At 40.2% G+C, this 23261-nt stretch overlaps 1 protein-coding gene across 1 annotated transcript; it reads left to right on the forward strand.

The window, feature by feature from the left end:
- Positions 1 to 5251: 5251 nt before the first annotated feature.
- DHRS7 (dehydrogenase/reductase 7) lies at positions 5252 to 21746 on the forward strand. Its single transcript, XM_060004460.1, has 7 exons — positions 5252 to 5543; positions 11706 to 11858; positions 13617 to 13723; positions 14193 to 14432; positions 17018 to 17140; positions 18348 to 18563; positions 21233 to 21746. Exons 1-7 carry the CDS (start codon positions 5411 to 5413, stop codon positions 21278 to 21280), a joined length of 1020 nt encoding a protein of 339 aa, XP_059860443.1. The 5' UTR covers positions 5252 to 5410; the 3' UTR covers positions 21281 to 21746.
- The last annotated feature ends 1515 nt before the right edge of the window (positions 21747 to 23261 follow it).

Raw genomic sequence — 23261 nt, forward strand, 5'->3', positions numbered from 1 at the left:
GTGCTGAAATATATTGGGTTGGCCAAAAAGTTCCTTCAGTTTTTAAGTAAAAATAAAAGACACATTTTTCATTTTCATCAGGAACTTTACTGAACAACATATTCACTCTTTTGTTCCACTACCTTCTGCCATTTTTCAGGCAACTTCATCATAATTCCATCTTCCCCAAACTTTTTATCTTTCTGAGCAAAGAACTGTTCCAGGTGCCTTTTACAGTCTTCCAGGGAATTGAAAGTTTTTCCATTAGGAGAATTTCGTAAAGACTGAAATAAATGGAAATCCGAAGGTGTAACGTCTGGTGAATACGTTGGATGAATCAGAACTTCCCAGCCAAGCTCTAACAGTTTTTGCCTGGTCATCAAAGAAACATGCAGTCTTGCGTTATCCTGATGGAAGATTATGCGTTTTCTGTTGACTAATTCTGGATGCTTTTCATTGAGTGCTGCTTTCAGTTGGTCTAACTGGGGGCAGTACTTGGTTGAATTAATCATTCGGTTTTCTGGAAGGCGCTCATAATAGTGGACTCCCTTCCAATCCCACCATATACACAACATCACTTTCTTTGGATCAAGACTGGCCTTTGGTGTGGTTGGTGGTGGTTAATTCAGCCTGCCCCATGATCTCTTCCGTTCCACATTATTGTACAGTATCCACTTTTCATTGCCCATCACATTTTTTTTGAACAAAAACAGAACGTTTTCGTAACGTTTAAATAGAGAATTGCATGCAGAAATACGGACAAGAAGGTTTTTTACTTAACTTATGTGGAACCCAAATATCAAAGCGATGAACATAACCAAGCTGGTGCAAATGGTTTTCAATGCTTGATTTGGATATTTTGAGTATGTCGGCTATCTCCCGCGTGGTATAATGTTGACTGTTCTCAATTAATGTCTTGATTTGATCGTATCAACTTCAACTGCTCTACCCGACTGTGGAGCATCAACCAGCGAGAAATCTCCAGCACGAAACTTCACAAACCACCTTTGACATGTTTGATCAGTCACAGCACCTTCTCCATACACTGCACAAATCTTTTTTTGCGTTTCAGTTGCGTTTTTACCTTTCTTGAAACAATAAAGCATAATATGCTGAAAATGTTGTTTTTCTTCCATCTTCAATATTAAAATGGCTACACAAAAATTCACCAATTTTGATGTTTTTTTTAAAAATGCACACTGATATGACAGCTGTCACAATACAATCTAACAAAATTGTTTCGAATGAAGTTAAAGACAACTAAGCGCTGCTAGAGTCATCTTACAGAAAAAAACCAAACAAACCTTTTGGCCAACCCAATAGTATATGGTTTCAGCCTTTTTTCTCTAATTGTGAAAGGCCCCTGTCCTAACTGAGGGACCACTGCCTTGGCTCGTGGGGACTTAAGTGATGGCCACACTCATCAGTGCTGTCCTGACCTCATAAAAATATACTGAGACGTGAGGAAAGGAGAATCCACTGCTCTTTCCAAATGGGAATGGCATAGGGTCTGAAGTGACAATGATTCTCTCCTTGTCTCTTGGCAATTGTTTAAGTTGCTCTGTTCATAGAGGAAATAATGTAGCTTATGTTTGAATAAGTTTTTTAAAAAATTAGTGGAATGTTATATTTCAGTGGTTAAAATTTGTCAGCTCATGAATGGACTGATTCAGGAGAGGCCAGATTTCCACTGCTCTGCCTCTTATGCCCCACTGGCCTCAGAAGAGTCCCTTCATTTGTTCATCTGTCTTTCATTTGCTTTGAGCACTTTGGCTCCAAGTTTTAAGGTAAATTCTGTGCAAAATGGGAAGAGGCAACCCTAATGGACACTATTTATGAAAAGAATTTGCTGAGTATCTTCACCAGAGGCGGCAGATCTGAAGCTGGATTTTTCTCACTGGTAAATAGAACAAATGGGGACATTTTATATTGCAAAGGTGTTAGTTATAATAGTTATTTTTTCTGATGATAGTAACTAAATCTTTAGACATATACTTGAATTCCAAAATGAATTATGCCTGTATTCAGGTAAAATAAAATTTCTGATGTGGAAATTTATACATTAATTTGTTGTTTTCATTTTCCAATGCAAGAACTGCTGGTGAGGTGAAATGACTGTGCGGTTTTATTATAGCTTGTGTACTAGTTAGGGTTCTCCATAGAAACAGAACCAATAGGAGATACACACACACACACACACACACACACACACACACACACACATATACCTATACCTATACATATACAGAGAGAGAGATGTATTTTAAGGAGCTGACTCACACAATTGTGGCGGCCAGCAAGTCTGAAATGTGTAGGGCAGGCCTGCAGGCTGGAGACTCAGGGAAGAGCTGACATTGCAACCCAAGTTCAAAGGCAGTCTGGAGTCAGAATTCCCTCTTCTCGGGACCTCTGTCTTTTTTTTACCTAAGGCCTTTAACTGATTGGATGAGACCCACCCTATGGAGGCTGGTCTGCTTTACTCAAAGTCTACCGACTTAAATATTAATCATATCTAAAAAAATTACCTTCACAGCAACATCTAGACTAGTGTTTGACCAAAAACTGGGCACCATGGCCTAGCCAAGTCAACACATAAAATTAAGCATTATAGCTTGTTAATTAATAAATGTCCATAAGTTTACAACAAGTACATACCCTGGAATGAATGAGACATTCATACTGCACCAAATCATCTGATTAAAAGACAAAAACACAGGGATAGATTGGGAGTTTGGGACTGACATGTACACACTGCTATCTTTAAAATAAAATGCTTTTCCATTAAAAAAAAAAAAAGACAAAGACATATTTTTGAGACTTAGATGTTCAGAGCTCACGTAGACCTCTTACTCACCAGGGATGGGCAGACCAAAAATCATATTCTTTGGGCCAGTTTTTCCCAGCCCTGGGCCTGCTTCCCAGCTCCCACTCCCATAACTGCCATCTGCAGACCTGTCCCCTTTCACACACACACACCCACCACCACCACCCCCAGCTGGAGTTTGTGATGGAGAACAGAGTGTACCCATCCATGGGTATGGTCTGGCTTGGGACATTAAGTCTAACTCAACCATTTCATTTTACAGAAGGAGAAAAAGGCTCAGAGGAAACTCTTGAAAAGAATTTGTTCACTGTAGTAGTATTGAAACCGAGCAGGACCCTGCGGGGCCCTCCCAGGTACAAAAGCGCTTCCATGTACAAAAGCGCTTCCATGTCCCGTTTCTTGTTTGTAGAAAAGCTGTAGTCTCTGAGGCCCCCCCTGAGTCGCAAAAGAGCAGGCTCAAGCAGTTCATGATTAGGACAACAGAGTCACAGAATCTTTAGTTCCTCCCTGAAGAACGTAGATAACAGTGTCTGATGCACATTCCTGAATTGTTTTGCAAAATACTAAAACCACTACCATATGGAAAAAGCTAACTGTATGATGACTAGACTATAGCCATGACATAAGCTGCTCCATCTTACACAATTTGCAAGAACCGGCCTCAAGGAAATGGAGACAAATCGACCTGGAATTGAAGATTAACTGCACTTAAAACAATCAAGATGACACCGACCAGACCACCACATGACCAGTTTCAAGATGCTTGTCGGAGCTGACTGTGCTGTTCTGCACACTCCTGAAACTTCTCCATTTTTCCCTGTAAAACCCTTTCCCTCTAACTGACAAGTGGGAAATGGTTTGGGGGTTGCTAGTCCACCATCTCCCTAGGTTGCCGGCTTCCTGAATAAAGCATCTTTCTATTTTCAACAACCCTTGTCTCTTGGAACACTGAGCAAGAGCAGCTGAACCTGAGATCGGTTCCAGCTCCAGCTGGTAACTATTTATAAGCACCTTATTTGAAAAGTCATTTGTCATAAGGAAAACAAAACCCATATTGTAAAGGTGACAAGGCAATAAGGGTAACTCTTGAGCAATATTATTCCAAGTTGTGATGAGGATAAACTACCAGTCAGGGTCAAGGTTTAGCTAGGTAGGGCACATCTTCCTCCAGGAACCCAGAACAATATCACAACAATTTCTGATTCAACACAGTGTAAACATTCTTATGGCTTTCAGGTGTAAGAGAACTCTATAGGTGTAGAATATAGAGTTTATAAATAAAGCCCTCACCTTTCAGGTTGGAGTCTAAGAAATGATAATTATAATAGAAACAATAAATAATAATAATAATTAATTCTAATAACTACAAAAGAATGAATATAATTACTGCATATGAGCCACTGTGCTCCTCTCACAGGCATTTTTCTCATTTAAATTACATATTCTTGGGCTTCCCTGGTGGCACAGTGGTTAAGAATCTGCCTGTCAATGCAGAGGACATGGGTTCGAGCCCTGGTCCGGGAGGATCCCACATGCGCGGAGCAACTAAGCCCGTGTGCCACAACTACTGAGCCTGCGCTCTAGAGCCCGCAAGCCACAACTACTGAGCCCACGTGCCACAACTACTGAAGCCCGTGCGCCTAGAGCCTGTGCTCCTCAATAAGAGAAACCACCAGAATGAGAAGCCGGCGCACCACAACGAAGAGTAGCCCCCGCTCACCGCAACCAGAGAAAAGCCCGCGCGCAGCAAAGAAGGCCCAACGCAGCCAAAGATAAATAAATAAATTTGTTTTAAAAAATTACATATTCTTTGTGGGTACAGATAAGGAAAAAATTTACTCAGGGTCACTGAGGGCTCAGCTACCCGGACTCCAACTGAGTTGGCTCAAGTCCCCAGTCCGTGCTCCTAGCACTAGACTCAAGTTGCCCAACCTGCACTTTCTCATTCAGCAATGGGGCCAGGGTCACTTTTCAAGGTGCTTTCCAAATTTAGGTGGACACGGGGCCAGTCTTACTCAGCCACTGGGTTAATTCGGTGAGGCGGTGGGGGTGGCGTGGGGTGGAAACAAATTGACGGTTTGTTGGGTTCATCTAGTTAAGGAAAGAAAGATAAGAAGAGGGAGGAGGAGGTCGAATTCATAGGTTGGAATATTTGTGCTCCTCCTGAGCTTCGAAAACTATTTGCCCGCAAAACAACTGTAAAAGAATCGTTCTTGAGATTATAAATGCTGTAACTACCGTACCAACAGGAGTATCGCCAAGTGCTTAAGTCATCCACGCCGTCTGTTCCTACTGCAACCCCTTATTAGGAGCACAAGCAGGCAAAACCTGGGAAGCGATCGCCGGGCTGGGCGCTGGTCCGGCATTGCCCACGCCCAACGCGCGCAGCCGAGGGGCGGATCCCGGCCGGCGGGGAGCCGGTCTGGGAGCACCTGGCCACTCCTCCCTTATGCCGGCTCTCTGGGCGGGCCCGGGCCAGGGGCGGGCGCGGCGGCGGCGGAGGCGGTGGCGCTGAGGCACGACCGCTGCCGCGCGGCTTAAGACTAGGGCGGTGGCTCTGTTGGTCTGTCGGCCTTCGTCCTACGTAGCAGGGCGCGCGCGGCCGCGATGAGCTGGAACCTGCTGCTCTGGCTGCTGGCGCTGTGCGCGCTGCTCGCTCTCGTGGTGCAGCTGCTACGCTTCCTGCGGGCCGACGGCGACCTGACCCTGCTGTGGGCCGAGTGGCAGGGGCGACGCCCAGGTGAGGACCCACAGTCGCCTTTCCGGAGTGGGAGGCCGGGCTTCGTGCGGTCCGATTTCCGCTGCCTTTGCGTCCCTCGCGAAGGGTGGCGTGGAGCTTCCGGGAAGCGAGGCTGCGTCTTTCCCCGGGGCTGCGGTTCGGGGAGGAAGAGGCCGGGGACTTTTGTCTTCTGTCCTGGTCCATATGGACTTCCCTGGTTGCCAGCATAAGAGAGCATTGTGGGGTGCCCACAGATCTCAGAATTCTCAACCCCGCTCCCAGGGATTCAGATGCAGCGTGGGAGAACAATACTTTGAGAAAGTGCGTTCGTAAAGGAGACTCCTTTTGAGGCTACTTTGTGCGGTTGTTTATCTGCCATTTCTCACTCTACTCAGAGTAGAGAAATTAAATTTGAGGTAATCCAGAGTCACCCACATACCTGCTTACTCACTGGGATAAAAGTATAACCATAGAAAGAACTGGATTGGCGTTTTGCCTGGAGGAAGATCATTACTGGCATACTAAAAGGCGTTCTGCCTGTCTCACTTTTATCTTTGCCCTGCTTAATATTTGATGGTCGTTTACTAAACGCATTCTATGTGCTAAGCACTGGGCTAGGCCCTTTTCGCACATGACAGGTCACCTTTTCAGTGACTCTTAAGCTTATTTTCCAGATAGGGAAACTAATGCTCAGAGAAATTCAATAGACTACCCAGAGCTAGGCTTTGGATCTGTAAGGGCCAGGGGGGAAGTGGGATTTCCCTGGACCTAGTTTCCTGTATGAAACTATCCAAATTATGTGAGGAGGTTTGCTTGGAAGTGATAACTAGTATGCTTTAAAAATGGAGCCAGGCATATACCCTGAGAAAACCATAATTCAAAAAGAGACATGTACCCCAATGTTCGTTGCAGCACTATTTACAATAGCCAAGAGGACATGGAAGCAACCTAAATGTCCATTGACAGATGAATGGATAAAGAAGATGTGGCACATATATACAATGGAATGTTACTCAGTCATAAAAAGGAACGAAAGTGAGTTATTTGTAATGAGGTGGATGGACCTAGAGTCTGTCATACAGGGTGAAGTAAGTCAGAAAGAGAAAAACAAATACCGTATGCTAACGCACATATATGGAATCTAAATAAAAGGTAATGATGAACCTAGTGGCAGGGCAGGAATAGAGATGCAGATATAGAGAACGGACTGTAGGACACGGCGTGGCGGTGGGGGGGCGAGGCGGGGTTGGGAAGCTGGGACGAAGTGAGAGAGTAGCACTGACATATATACCTTACCAAATGTAAAATAGGTAGCTGGTGGGAAGCTGCTGCCTAGCACAGGGAGATCAGCTCAATGTTTTGTGATGACCTAGAGGGGTGGGATAAGGAGGGTGGGAGGGAGGCTCCAGAGGGAGAGGATATGGGGATATATGTATACATATGGCTGATTCACTTTGCTGTACTGCAGAAACTAACACAACAGTGTAAAGCAATTATACTCCATTAAAACTGTTAAAAAAAAAAAAACCCCAAAAACTGGAGCCAGGGAGGGGAGAGGAGCCATATCACTTACACAGGGGTGAGAATTGGTTCTTGGGGACAGAAAAAATTCTTAGATGGTACAATGTTTTATGCCCCTCCAAAGCTCATCTCTACCCAACAAAATATTATTCCTTAGTAGTTCATTTTTCTTCTTGGGTTTTTTGGGGGTATAGCATGTGTAGGGCTGACATTGAGTTCATGGAAAATACATAACACATGTGCAAGATCAGGGCTACAGAACTATGGTAAATAGATGGCTGTGATTGGTAGACTTTCTCTTAGTCATTTGCTCCATCTCAACAGATGGAATGCATGTGCCTATTGGCTGCTTTGTGGATGTTTGTGTTTGATCCTCAGTGCTTTTGTGTTAAATTGGACTTTGAGAATTCCATAAAAATATCTTATATTTTAATATTCTATAAAAGTTATTCAACTGATAATGTCAAGTGCTGAAAAGGAAAAATGTTGACAATATCTAGCAGCTAGTTAAATGAAAAGTTATTTTAACATATCAAGTAAAAGTTAAGGTGGCTAAAGGTAATTTTTAAGAAATTCATTTAGTTTTTTCAGTGTCTTACTTTTGCTGGAAAAGTATCAGTTTTGAAGGGTTTTTTAATACATTTAATTACTTTGCTATTATTATGTAGCTGTATAATTTGCCAATTTACATATGTAATATAATACATTACAATTTAAGTAAATACATTACAAGTTATTTAGCAAAATAACTTTTGTAAGTTTACAGTTGTAAAGTTAAATGTTAATAGCTTTTAAATTTTAACTTAACTTTTAACTTAATTTTTAAAGTTCACCATTCTTAAACCTGCATTGACTGAAGAGTAAACTTTATAGAACTCCTTTTATGTGTAAAGCAAGATAGATATATGTAAATACATAAACAGATGTACAGTATATCTGTGAAATTAAAATGTCTTGGAGGAGTTATTAGGAAAAAATGACTAAAAAGACATTTAGGGGCTGGGGGTGGGGGTGAGGTGATAATGAAAAAAAGTTAAAGGAACATGAAGATAGACTCAAGATCCCAAAACAGCTCAGCCTGCAAAGATGGGTAGACTCTTTGAAGGTTAAAAAAAAATTATCCTCTTTTTCTTCTCTATAGGTTTATTACTTTTTGTCACTTTAAAAAATAGACAATATACTCACATAAGGCAAATTTTAAAAATACAAAGGGATGTGTGGTGACAAGTAAAGCTCTCTTCCACCCTTGTCTCCCAGCCACCCAGCATGCCTCTTTGGAGGCAACCACCATTTCCTGCCTTTTATGTATCCTTCTGGAGATAGTCTCTGCATTTCCAAGCATGTATCTCACATGGTGAAATTTAAGAGTGACTAATTTTAGTTATTGCATGTAGATGCAGAAAAATCCATGGCACCAGTCCAGAGTAGGAAAAGTCTCAACAGCAGCACATGTGAGGAAGACTCAGATTTTAGTTGGCCGTAACCTCGATGTGAGTCAACTGTGAAGTGCCAGAAAAGATTAGGCAATCCTGGGAGATGTTTAGTGTCTGATGGAACAAACTGCAAACAACAGCAGATGTCTTCTGAATACCTGCTTGTGTTGGCCTCTGTGCTGGGCACTGGGGACACAGCAGTGACTGAGCCAGCCACTGCCTGGGCCCTCACGGAGCCTCCCTTCTGAGGGACAAGGGAAGCGATTTAGTCATGTCACCTTGCTCTGAACTGTCCAGACCCCATGGGAATCCTGTGTCCTGCTCTGGCCGGCTCCTTTCAGTAGGAACATTGACCAGCTGGAGCTTGTGCAGAGGGTATGAGCAGAAGAGTGAGGAAATCGGATGCCATGTCATCTGAGGGAAGGTAGCAGAAATTGGAGGTGTTTAGCCTTAGAGAAGCAAGAGATGAAAGGATGTAGGGAGGACATAACAGCTGTCTTCAAATAAATGAGACACTGTCATGTGCAAAACAGGCTTGATTTATTCTTCCTGACACCACAAGGCAGAAGTGCTGCCAATGGCTGCTGGTCCATAGAAGTTAAAAAGTTATCGGTATAAGAAAGAATCTCTGAACCCCTTAAATGATTAGACTTGCCTTAAAAAGGAACCGGTGCCTCAGAGATAAAGATAACTAGCTTACTCTTCCTGTGAGGAAATTAAGTAGATCCTAGTCAACAGCCTGAGGGGAGAATTCTGAAACTGGGTTGAGGGTTGAACTCTAAGTGTCCTTCCAACTCCAAGAATCTGCTTTCAGAAGCTCTTTAGGGGAGGCCAGTTATGTATGCCAGATTCTGTTGAATTGTTAAACAAAAGTTGGTGCTGAATAAAAAAGTTTTCTTCTCCAGAGTGGGAAGAAGGGTGCCAGAACTGCAGGTGTACTAAGGTAAATGTGAGCCTGTGGGTTTTCATTGTTGCCTTTAAATAATGTTTGCATATTGGTATACAAATGAAGAAATCTTTGTTAGTTCTGTGCTAGTTAGTAAATAGTTACAAACAAATTATATTCACCTTGGAGTCTTGTGTATTGCAGAACTTTGGAACAATGAGTCGTCAATGAATGACTATGAATGTACATTCTGCTATTCCTGATAAAGTCCTTCAGGAAGGATGCTCAGTTGAGCCTTTCCACAAAAGTACATCAGATGTGGGAGTTCCCTGGTGGTCTAGTGGTTAGGACTTGGAGCTTTCACTGCCGTGGCCCAGGTTGGGGAACTGAGATCCTTCAAGCTGCAGCCAAAAAAAAAAAAAAGAAAAAAGATGATAGGAAAGCATTGTAGCCCAGACACAGTATTTGGGATGTTTCTGTCCTTACTTCAGATATTTACATGACACCTCCTTCCTGAGGACATTTTCTTGAATGGCTAAGATAGTTGGGTTCTAAGATATTGATCTTATTAAAACGTGGTCAGTGTAGGCTAGTGATCACAGTGTGGGCTTTGGAGCTAGATATACCTGGACTCCTATCCTAGCTCTGCCAGGGTTCTTGGGTGTTTATTCAACAGTGATTTATGGAGTGCTTTCTCTATGCGAGTCTCTGTGCGATGCACTGAGGACACAGCAGTGAATAAGGGAGTCAGGGTTCTAGCCTTAAGGAAATTTACAGTCTAGTGCTGTAAATTAATCTCTGTAAACCTCAGTTTCCTTTTCTATAAAACTGAGATAATTCTTGTTTCATGAGGTCCTTGTGAGGGTTTTCATAAGGTAATATGTTTAAGCACATAGGAAGCAATGAAAAAATGTTAAGCCATTAAAGTTAGTAACCCCATTGCCCCTGGCTGGAGAAATTACAACATACAATGTGTTTTGCTGCCAAAAAGTCCATTTGTTAATCAATTTTAGCAACAATTACAGTTGACATTTTATTAAGCACTGAGTATGTGTCACACACTGCTCTGAGTGCTTTACACATTTTAACTCATTTCTCTCAACAGTCCTATGAAGGAGGTTTTATTATTAATTCAGTTTTCCAGGTTTGGAAAATTAAGGCACCGAGTTCTCACATGGGAGCATTTCATTGCTGTGTGTGACACAGCTGGAACTTAAGCCGATAGTCTCCAGAGCTCGTACTGATTACCCGCCAGTTAGGTTTTAGAATTGTTTGACTAAAACAGTAAACTAGTTTCCTGATTTTAACTTTTCTGATCTAAAATCAGCAAGGTGTATCTTAAATAAAACCTTGTTTGCTATTTTTGATAAATAACACATTTTAATAAACAAGGCACACAGGAACACTGCACTACAGTGACTCTCTATGAATTCAGATGGACGGTGGCTATCGTGTGCTTCAGTGCAAATAAGTTTTTCACTGGAGAATAAACCACTCATCATTGCTTTATTTTTACAATTTTTACAATCTTTAACAAGATGATACTTGGGCAAGCAGAGTACATTTCATTGCTCATATGTATTTCTTCTTGGGTGAACTACTAGATTCTTCTAAGGTGAAAGCTCAGGCATTTGGGGGGCACTAAAAACCTTTAGTTGATAGGCATCAGATATGATTGACAAATGGGGAAAACATGACTTTAAAAATCCAGGGTGATTCTACCATACCCTAGAGTAGAACTTGGTATATTCAGATTTGCAAGAAATTAGAATAATAGAATTGAAAACTGGATGGGACTTTTAGTGATCATCTTATCTGAATCCCTCATTTATGAATAAGGAAAGTGAGAATGTGAATCCAGATACTTTCTATTTACTTACCCTTACTTTTCTTGATCAAATATACAGATAAATAGAGTCTTAGAGTCAGACCATGGAGTTATACCTTGAAGTAAAGTCTGGAAAACTCACCAAGAGTCTAGAATACACAAAATAACATGTTGATAACTGCTACTAATGTGATTTGTAGCACTAAGTAGGAAGTGTTTTCTTAGGATATTTAATTAAAAAAAATTTAAACCACTTTATTGAGGTATGATTATAAGAAACTGTCCATATTTAATGTATACAACTGGATGAGTTTGGGGATAAGTATACACCTGTGAGACCATCACCACAATCAAGGCTGTAAACATAGGATATTTAAATTTTTAAGCGCCACACATTATGTCTTCATATTCAGTGATATTGTTTAAAACTACTTTTTTCCTTTGGTTAATCTTTGATTTATGGATGTAACTCATAGCTTATTTTCTCCCCTCAATCCCCACTCCTTTTTCAATAGAATGGGAGCTGACTGATATGGTGGTGTGGGTGACTGGAGCATCAAGTGGGATTGGTGAAGAGCTGGCTTACCAGCTGTCCAAACTAGGAGTTTCTCTTGTGCTGTCATCCAGAAGAGTGCATGAGCTGGAAAGGGTGAAAAGAAGATGCCTTGGTAAGTACATCTAAAAGAGCAGCAGTGCTTCCTAGAAGTAAATCAGAACCCAAAGTCAAAATTTGGCAATTTTAGAGAGAAGAGGGGGATTCTCCTGGGCAGTGGACTCTGTTTCCAAATGCTCTACGTGCTTTGATCCAAGTCCTCTTCCTTTTGTCATCTCTTAGTTAGCTGGCCTGGCCTTTTTCTTCTTTTTTTCTGCCACATTTCTACTTTTTTTTTGACACTGGTTCTTAGCATTAGGGAGTGACCATCAATTCTCTCAAATGCTAGTGGATTTTTAGTGACCAAATAAATGTCTTACACTTTTGTCTTAAAGAAAGAACAGTTTGGTTCTTATGTATGATATACATGTATGTAACCAGAAAAATTTAATTGACATTTTGGTAAAACATCAGATATTAAAATCATAGGAAATGGTATAAGATTTTTGTTACCAGGAATAAACAGGAATAGAGTTAAATTTTTTGGGGGGGGGGGGGATGCCACACATGTGGGAATCTTAGTTCCCGGACCAAGGATCGTACCCATGCCACTTTGCAGTGGAAGCACGGAGTCTTAATCACTGGACCACTAGGGAAGTCTCGGAATAGAATTAAGTTTGAAAAATGCAACTTGAGGTAGTATTTTTCATATATATAGGACAACAGTGTTTTTGTCGGTTTGGGTTTTGGTGTAGTTATGTTCACAGTGAAAGCAGCCTCAAGTAATAAAGTTATTATTTCTCATGGGACATTTAGTATCTACACTGAAATAATTTTGAATTTTCCAGTAGACCATTTTTTGGGTCATTTACCTGTCATTCTTTAAAAATCTTTCTTTCACTTTGCTGATGGAACTAACCACCCAGAAACAGAGTTAGTTGCCAAGGCCACAAGCCCTCTTTCACGATATTGCTTTCAAAGGCTTCTTGTGTTTTTGAACTGGGCCACTTCTTAACGGCAGTTGCTCCTCCTCTGTTGAGACTTGCACTGGCAGAAATGAACCATAACAGCATTTCTTAGCTGGAGTAAGGCTGTTTCCTTTTGTCAGATCATTAGTCCAAACTATTTCTTTTAAAAAACAGTTACTGTTTCACAATTTACTCCTTTGCCCATAAAGCCTTTACACCTCTTGTTTTCTCTACTTACTTGTTTTTCTTATTGAAACACAACCTTGTTGTATTTCAAGGTTATTCAAGGAAATTAGTTTCAGTTGCTCTTTTGATGAACAGAAATAGAAAGGGCCATTACAGCACAACTTGTTTCTTGGTTGCGAATTTCAGGATTGTATCCTTTTCCTTGTTTGCCTCCTAGAAACCTTAGCCTCTGGAAGGAAGCTTCTATGTGTCATGGGACTGGAGGACTCAACTTATTGATTTTCAGCATAAAATTTTTAAAAATGTGCTTAAAAATCAAGTAGTGAACCTGTCATATAACAGTTGTACAGATGTACCTCTGTACTTCTAAAGAAATTGCTCTAAAATTTTTGCTTTTTTTAGTTTGTAATATAATCTTGATTTCTTCCAGAGTCTGTTCCAATATTAGGCTGTATATATTCAAGCTGAAGAGAGGAATTCTGCTTCCTGTGTACCCAGCTTTTTGTCCGATGATATGTTGCCATATCACCACCAGTCCTCTTCTTGGTCACTGAAGAGAACCTCATCCACAGGGCCACCCAGAAACAAGTTCATTGCCAAATGTGGTTGTAGGGTGGGTGTTAAATGTTAATGTAAATAGCACATGACTTCCACATTAATTTTTAAGTGTCTTTATTTAGAGAACGGCAATTTGAAAGGAAAAGATATACTCATTTTGCCCCTTGACCTGACTAACAGAAGTTCCCATGAAATGGCTACCAAAGCGGTTCTCCAGGAGTTTGGCAAAGTAAGTAGCATTTTGAGTGCATGAATCTTGCTTTGAAGTAGCTGCAAAAGAGATTCCCATCTATGGTGCTGTCATTCAAAGGGCTTTAGGCAAATGGGTTCATGCAGTGTGATGAAGGCCCATGAGTTGGGCCTCTTAATCTCTGAGTCTGTGGCTTTATGTAATTAGAACTTTTCCTCCCTTAACAAATACTAACTCCTCCATGTAGAAGAAAAGAAACTAAAAATCCACTGTGCCTATTATTTTTGTGACACATTATTTTCCATAAAAAGTCACTTAAGTTGAGAATTTAGTTCCATAGGTGAATTCTGATTTTCATTTTATCTTTTTTATTGCTGACTTCTGGAAATATACCATCCTGTTCCATTGATTTATCAAGTTAACAATATAACCAGCCATCCCTGGGAATTCCAGCAATACATTTACAGGTCATCTCTAAAGTGCCTCTTTTCTGATTTTCTTTAATTAGATTGACATTCTGGTCAACAATGGTGGAGTATCCCAGCGTTCTTTGTGTGTGGACACCAGCCTGGACGTCTACAAGGAGCTAATAGAGGTTAACTACTTAGGGACGGTGTCCTTGACAAAGTGTGTTCTGCCTCACATGATTGAGAGGAAGCAAGGAAAAATTGTTACTGTGACTAGCCTCCTGGGTGTTATATCTGCACCCCTTTCTGCTGGATATTGTGCCAGCAAACATGCTCTTCAGGTAAGGCTGCCAAAACTGAACTCGGATAGAACTGACCTGAATGTGTATATGGGGCATATGGCCTTCACTGCAAGAGATCAACGGAACTGGGTAGTGATGTACGGAGACAGAGAGAGACCCAAGGAGATCTCGGGTAGAAGACTTACCCAGAAGATGCTAAAAAAGACTTGAGTCTTACATGCCTCTTCCTAATTTAGCAAACATGTCTTGAGCACCTACACTGTGTCGTGCACTGCAACAGGTCCTGGGAGTATAAAGGTGATAAGATATGATATGATCCCTGCCCTTGAAAACTGTATAGTCTAGTTGACATGTCACCCTTTACCTTATCCTCGTTTCTAACACATCTTCATGGCAAATTTGGGGTCTACCCCTTGTTTCTTCTACACACATTTCAGGATGTACTTGTCCTCCTCATTTCTGTGACTTCTTTTTCCTTCCCCATTGTTGTTGGTGTTTATTTTACCTGAATTTCTAAATGTACATGCATGTCAGATGTAGGAACTGCCCACTGAATGATGAGCCCTGCGTTTCATATCCCTACTGGGACTAGCCTTGACTCTGTTTACTCTGATTTCATTGGAAGAAGAAAATCTAGTTAAGGCAGAGTCTTGGAGAAAGCTTAATTTGGCTTGCATAATTTATGAGATGTGAATATTAGAAACGAATGAATTTTTAATGTTGGCTCAAGAGTGGATAAGAAATGTTACTAAACTATAACATGGAGCAAATTAAATCATAAGGCCAGTAGGAGGAGAATGATTAAGAAAGACAAATGATTTATAATTAATGCTGTTGAAGGTCAGTTTAAGTAGAATGTTTCACTGTTGGAATAATGAGATGCAATAGTTGAATGGTCATCAGTTTCATGAAAATTTGAAGCTTTGGTTCCTTAGGATCCTCTTTCTGCTGTGAAGAGCAGACAGTTGCAGAGTGATGAAATGAAATACGGGAGTGATGATTTCCTCATATTTGGTAATGGGGTATCATTTACTTCCTGCAGAGCAGTTGGGCAAGTCTCAGGCAGGCAGATGAGGGAAGTTGGCCACCCCATCTGTTTCACACTTAGTGTCTCATAAGACATGCAGGATGCTTTCAGTCAAACACAATATGAGTTGTCTGGCCTGCCCTCCAAGACTCACTGTTTTATTATTGGATTTGATCATCTGATACCATGTGGCAGGTTGAGACTCTGGTTATACCAGTAGCTGAACACTGAGACCAGGAGGCTCTTTTTGAAGAGCACATTTCCTTCCCCAATACCCAGCAAGCTAGAGAGTGAACTTATTTGTCATTCAGAGGTTCACACACTATACTAGATGTGATTTCAAACAAGGAGAGGTTTTCGTGTCTGGTGTATTGGCTTTCATGGTGTCCTCTCCCTTCTTTTGCTTACAGTGGCAGAAGGTTAAGGGTGCAGGAGTTCATTCATGAAGCCTTTTTTCCTGTCCATCAGTCAGGCACTGTATTAGTCTCTGACAGCGTGAACCCTCAAAGACCCTGTGTTTGTTAGGCATCAGCATTAAAGGCTGGTAACTGTTTGATGTTATTGGATCATAAATGAATGTACCCTGGGTTAGCTGCTTAGGCTTTTCAGTTAATTCAGTTTATCACAATGTAGTCTTGGAATATTTCCTGATTTAGAGAGGAGATGAAGGGATGTAGATGTTTACTCCCTATTTGGTTTAGAAATGGGCAGTATCCTGTAAGTCTAGAGGGTCCAGCTTGTTTTTACAAAAGCCATTGAGTAAGCAATCATATTACATTTTTAACTAGCTGTGTACTCTCTTACTACCCCCAAAATATAAATCTTTGCTGAAACTAATTATCTATTCAAATAGTAATTGAAAAGGTTGAACTGTTCCTCTATGATAGTTTCGGTTTAGTACTAATCCCCGCTTGCTCCCCCTTGCCCCAACATCTGCACTTTAGGCCACTTCGAGGGAGAAAAAGAAACCCAGCCTCAGTGATGCTCAATGGAGAACATGCAACCCTTTTGGAGTGGGGAGCTGGCGGCGACTAGGTGGGAGGGTGTATCAGACTCTCCAGGGGTAGTCTCTCACTTATTCAGTGCTAAATCACTGGTGGCACGAGCTGCCACTGCCAATGCGGGGATGAAACATTCATACCTGGAAAGAGCTGAGAATGCCTCTTCTAGATTGCCTTCAGTCTTACACTTAAAAATGCCTCATCTTGCGTAATTACATTTCCTATCCTTTACTCAGGCATTTCAGAACATATTTTCTGCTGCTGTTGTCCTTTATAAAAAGTTGAAGAGGGGCTTCCCTGGTGGCGCAGTGGTTGAGAGTCCACCTGCCGATGCAGGGGACACGGGTTCGTGCCCCGGTCCGGGAAGATCCCACATGCCGCGGAGCGGCTGGGCCCATGAGCCATGGCCGCTGAGCCTGCGCGTCCGGAGCCTGTGCTCCGCAACGGGAGAGGCCACAACAGTGAGAGGCCCGCGTATCACAAAGAAAAAAGAAACAAAAAAGTTGAAGAAAAGTAATTCCATGCTATTAGTAAACATGAGATATGTGTCTGTATTTAATTTTACTTGCTTTTTTTTTTTTTTTTTTGCCTTTTAGGGGTTTTTTAATACGCTCCGAATTGAACTTGCTACATACCCAGGTATAATAGTTTCTAACATTTGCCCAGGACCTGTGCAATCAAATATTGTGAAGAATGCCCTAACTGAAGAAGTCACCAAGGTAAAAATTTCTAGTTGGGGAATAATTTGAGTGCTTTAGTAGTTATACACTGGCATCATATCACTATGCCTCAGGGTTTTCATGTTAGAATTGCTTATGAACTCTTTACAGAACTTAACTCAGCATTAGGAAAATGGTTAAGGTTAGCTGATAGGGCTTTGGCATCCAGTTTTAATAAAAGCTAAAGAAATTACTAAGATACTGCTAATAAGTAATCCACTATTATGTGCACTATCAGTATTTTAAAAACCCAGTTTTAATCAATTCACAAATTATGGCAACACTGAAAGGTTCTGTGTGGCTGAATTTTGGTACATTAAATCTTACTGGGATTTTAAAAAGGGATTATGGTGAAGGAGCTTAGAAAAAAGCTTGTTGAGTTGTACTAATTTTAGGTTAGCCTCACCCAGGCCTGTGCTTCCCTCAGCTCATAGATTACACATGTGATCTATCAAATGAATAGTGAATGTCTCATGAAGAATCCAGTATCACTCACTAATACAAAAATCCCTCTAAAGGCCATGAAATTTTCCTTCTTCTCCACTAATATTTCTACTGAGATATAAATCTATATATGCTTCTATGTAAATGTTTACATATACAGTTTACATTTTCACATTTTCTGTGGAGGCACTATGGTAAAATAGAATAAGCACTCTATTATAGGAATCAAGGGACTTGGAATATAGAACTGGCTACTACTAAATGATCTGTGTGAGCACAGGTAAGTTACTGCCTTTCTGGGCCTCAGTTTATTTGTAGAATGGTAGTGGGTTAACTAGAGTAGCAGTACCAGATTTGTTCAATACCAAGAAACCGCTTTTATCTTCTTCCTCCATTTCATCCTCATGGACTCCATATTTTATAGAATTTCTATGTATTAATTTAAAATTTTTTACTAAGTGACATGGAATTATCATTAAGTACTTTAAGACGGTACAATTCTAATTAAAAGCAGAGAACTTTTATCTTGTAGTTAGCCTGCACAATCTTATCTGGTTAAGTGTATGAATTCCATTAGGCTTTTTGAAATATTACAAATAGCTTATAGGAACCCATTAGTACCTGTGGGGACTCCTAAGGGGCATGAGGCCACTTTAAAGGAGTCACTCAACTAGATGTCTTCTGGGTCCTTTCTAGCCTAAAAGTTCTGTGAGATAACTTGGATAAATACACATCCCTCACTAATTTTTCAAAATTTTCTTAGACTACAGGCAGCAATGCAGATCAGTCCCACAAGATGGCAGCCAGTCGTTGTGTGCAGCTGATGTTAATCAGCATGGCCAATGATTTGAAGGAAGTTTGGATCGCGGATCAGCCTTTTTTGTTAATGGCATATTTGTGGCAGTATATGCCAACCTGGGCCTGGTGGATAACCGACAAATTAGGGAAGAAAAGGATTGAGAACTTTAAGAATGGTGTGGTAAGACCGATTTATACATTTCTGAATACATATCCGTCTTGTAGGAAAGTATGACATCTTCTAGTGCTTGAAAACTAACCTTCCACCAACCTCATGATATAAATACAAAAGGTATAGAAAGTTTTCCATTCCCCCATGCATATCTGTTGGTTTACTATAAATTACTACTGGTCTTGGAGAAAGTTTTCTACAAGGTAAAATCAAATCAAGGATTGCCATTTTTTCTTCTATACTTACTGTTTGGCTAGTGTATGGGCCAAAATGCTTTTTCTCTACCATGTGTCCCCACAAACTCCAACCCATCTTACAAGTTTACATCCTACAAGTGTCACCTCCTTGGGTTGATACCTGGCCTCCCCTCCCATTTCTCCCCAGGACTTGGTGTACCTCAGCCCTGTGCCTACCTCCGTCAAAGCACTTCCACACTATTAAAAGAGATGCACTCTTACATGTAGTGCTGGTTCCTTTGACTTTGTTCCAGAAGCACTTTGCACATCTGAGATGTGTCTAGGAAAATACGCTGATCGCTCATTCTTTCAGCACTCATTCTTCCAGAAAAGTAAGGAATGTTATAAACTATTTCTGAGAAAATTGTGACCATCAAAAGAGTTTAATGTATAAACAGCACAGGATATGTAATGAGTTAAGCTAAAAATTATAGATCATATAGATATGATTATGCAAAGAAGCATTATTTCTGTGGATGGTTTTTACTGTTAAAGTATTTCTTTCAGTGATTACTACCTTCTTTTAGAAATGTTAGCAGGGATTGTATATAAGGAGAATTATAAAATGGGATCATACCATTTGTATCATTATATAACCTACCACTATTTAAGCAATCACAAATTGTTAGACATTTGTTCCAGCTTTTTGCAGGACGGTGAAAATGAATTAGTGAAAAAAGCGAAAAACAAAAGAAAACAAAATACTTAAAGAGACTTAAAGGTTCTAATACTTTCAGTATGCACTAACATGTCTAGAGCTTGAAAAATCATGAAGGGGGCTATTCATTTTCTACTAACTAGTTTGCTTTGGGCCAAAACATTTATAAGTGTTTTGGTAACATTAAGTCCCAACACTGGGACTTGGTAGTGTGGGATGGTTCCGAAGGTAGAGCTTCATCAAATATTACAACTGGGTTTGAAATTTAGAGGACAGCAGATATAGTGGCATTGTGCCCAGTGATGGATAAGAGTTGAGAGGGAAAGGCCACCTTACTAAAGAGGTGACACAGCATCCTGGTTAAGAGCATGGAGCCTGGTGCCGGTCTACCTAGGTTGAAATCCCAGCTCTACCCCATACTCGTCCCATGACCCCAGGCAAGTTACTTCTCTCTCAGTCTCCCCATCTACAAAATGGAGACTACTGATAGCACCTAGGCATAGGACTGTTATGGGGAGTAAATAAGTTAGTATGTGGAAAGCTCTTAAAACATACCGTGGAGTGTTATGATTATTAAGTATTAGCTGTTAATGCTTTTGTTTTGATGGCAGGAGGATATTCAGCAAACAGTAAAGATCAAAGAGTTAAATAATATGGCAGAGAGAGAATGCATTATAGAAATAATTGTTTCAGAGGGCAAAGAAGGACTAGGGGCTAGAGTTTCAGTCCCAGTGTAGCAGCTGTTCTTTCAGGAATGTCCGTAAGAAGGATTTTTTTTTGTTTACAGAATACCTAACTGCAAGATATAAACATCACTCAGTAAATCTAGGCACTTCATTAATCTCACATTTGCTAAAAATAATGACCTCTCTCTTCCTACCGACATCTTTAAAATATTGCTTATTACGTGGTCTTACTGCTTTATCACTTTATGATAAACTGGGCATCCTTTCATTTCCCAAAACCATTTCTGAGATATACCTTATTCTTTACACAAAACCCTAGAAACTTTTAAAAGTTGTTCCTCTTTTTTTTTTAACTTAATTCTCTCCTCCTTGCTTCTTTCCTCCCCACTGTTATTTTGTATTGTATATATCCATCTCCTTATTGAAATTTGTTTATAAGCATCTAAGTTAAGAGATGCCAGTATTATCCCAAACTAAATGTACTTGTTGATAATACTTGAATTTGTTTCTGTCATTTAAGGTAGGAACATTATGTCTGGAACTTTGTTTTGATGAATCGTTATTAATTTTAGGCATAAAGAATTGCATTGAATTTTGTGTTATAATTTATGTCTTATTTAGTGCAAATTCTTGAAAGTGGTAAATGGATATCTTCCCAAATGAAATGTCACCTCTTAGAGACTGAGTTGCCTTGTTTTACTCTTTAAGCAATGTACTCAAAGTCCACAAAAGATTTTGAAGTTGTCTGTCAATTATTTTAATTCTAAAGACACTGTTCTTTGTATTTACTAAGGCAAGTCAGTGTAGGTATGACATGCTGATCCAGAAGAGTAATAATAGAAATTTCAGCATTTATGAAATGGCATAGTCAGATGCTAACAAATGACAGGGAAATAACTATGCTAAGCCCATTAGAGATATTTTTGTGTAGATCTAGAATTTTGGCTATGATTTTTATTCTGACTTAAGCATTTGCCCAGGTTTTATAAGGATTCTCAACAGTGAATCATAATGATATAGCTCCTCAAAACAGAAGAAATTAATTGTCAAAAACCGGGGTAGAAGAGACTGATTCATGTTTCTGTCATTCTGTTATAGGATGCAGATTCCTCTTATTTTAAAATCTGGAAGACAAAATATCAGTGAAGGAGTACTTGCATTTTTCAAGCCAATGGAAAGAGAAACGGAAAACATAACAACAGCAATTTTCTTATGCACTGAAGACTTATTTGTGATTTTACTTCTTAATAGATACAACTTTCCTTTCAATGTGTAATAAATAAGATTGCCAGGAGTCTTGCAATAAGGGTATTAATACATACTACATTCCTGGATTAAAGAGCATTTTAACATACTCTAGCATGTATGCTTAAAATCTAGGTTAGCAGAATGCCAACCAAAGAATTACAGTAATCCATTTAGCATAAATGCATGGAATATTACATGAAGCAGAGTGCTGGGGAATGGGCAGATATAAAGAAGTGTCTGAAATGGCATGCTTCCAAGGTGCTTACACTCTCTTGGAAGAGCTGACAGGTACAAATGTCTGGAATTTGAAGCTGTAGGTAGGACTCATAGCAGCCATAATTTATTAAAAATCTATTATATGTCATTTGCTGTACTGAGGTGCTTTGTAATTAGTTAATTCACTTATTTCTCATAACAGCCCTCTAAGGTAGGTGGTATTATCCACCTTAATAGATGAAGAAAGAAATGACCAAAGCAAGTAGGTGTTACTTTCCCAAGGTCACAGAGCTCGTAAGGGGTAAAGCCTGGGTTAAACTCAGCTCAGGAAGATTCCATTGGCAACTTCTTATTTTAGTTATTATCATTAATTTTACTTTAATCTTTAGCACCTTATAGTAGAAAACATGCATAGGCCATAATAGAAGGGAGAAGAACAGGGGAAGAAGAACATGGTTCTTATGTATAAGCAGTTCACAGTTTACCTATAGACAAGGTAACACCCATAAAATAACTGGAATAGTTGGTGGAGAAGTTGAAGACCACCCCGGTGGCTATCTTTGGGAAATGGGGAAGGTGTAAATGGTGGAGTGATACCATGAGGTACAGCAAGTAAAAGCAATGGAATAAATGCATACATGGCAAGATGGATATATCCTAGAAGCACGGTGATGAGTGAAGAAAGTAAATGATGACTATAACAATTCTGTTTACATATACTTAAATTTATGTGCACAGAAGATAGTGCTCATTTTGTCCACAGGGGATCCCAGATAATGGAATTATTAAACACAGGCTTGAAAATTATGTTTGGTATATTTAAAGATATAAAACACAAGATTGAGAATCTCAGCAGCAACCTAAGTGTCCATTGATGAATAAAGAAGATGTTGTGTATTTATATAAAATGTAATATTACTCAGCCATTAAAAAAAGAAATCTTGCCACTTGATACAACATGGATGGATCTAGAGGGTATTATGCTAAGTGAAATATGTCAAAGAAAAATACCACATCATCTCACTAATATGTGTAATTTAAAAAAAAGAAAACAAGGGCTTCCCTGGTGGCGCAGTGGTTGAGAGTCCGCCTGCCGATGCAGGGGACACGGGTTCGTGCCCCGGTCCGGGAAGATCCCACATGCCACGGAGCGGCTGGGCCTGTGAGCCATGGCCACTGAGCCTGCGCGTCCGGAGCCTGTGCTCCGTAACGGGAGAGGCCACAACAGTGAGAGGCCTGCGTACCACAAAAAAAAAGAAAACAAAAAACAGACACGCAGCCACAGAGAAAACATGGGTGATTATTGTGGGGTAGGGGGCAAAATAGGTGAAGGGGATTAAGAGGAAAAAGCCTCCAGTTATAAACCCCTGTGGGTTTGTTCCTATTGTCTGTTGTTTCTCTTGGATTTGGCTCATGTTGTCTTATCTCCTCAGGTGCTTTATTTTAGATGGTCCAACATAGATATGAAAAATTATAAAAATAACTTAAAAGGTCCAGAGAAGATGTACAGTTGCTCTGGGTATTAGCTAGGTACACTACAAATCCAGGGTCACCTTAATCCAGTTTTAGAGATTGAAAAGATTGAAAATGTATCTATTTTTTTTGTTCACCCTCTTTCTTTGGAGAGCCCTGGACTCCATTTTTTAACCCTCTAACTTAGTAG

The sequence above is a fragment of the Delphinus delphis genome, chromosome 2 (genome assembly GCF_949987515.2).
Source record: "Delphinus delphis chromosome 2, mDelDel1.2, whole genome shotgun sequence".
Lineage (NCBI taxonomy): Eukaryota > Metazoa > Chordata > Mammalia > Artiodactyla > Delphinidae > Delphinus > Delphinus delphis.

Bases quoted from the DNA above. Each gene is read 5' to 3' on its own strand.
- DHRS7 (XM_060004460.1), top strand. From the start codon at position 5,411: ATGAGCTGGAACCTGCTGCTCTGGCTGCTGGCGCTGTGCGCGCTGCTC. The intron at 11,859-13,616 runs GTAAGTACATCT...GTCTTTATTTAG, and splicing joins GGTGAAAAGAAGATGCCTTG to AGAACGGCAATTTGAAAGGA. The intron at 14,433-17,017 runs GTAAGGCTGCCA...TTTGCCTTTTAG, and splicing joins CCAGCAAACATGCTCTTCAG to GGGTTTTTTAATACGCTCCG.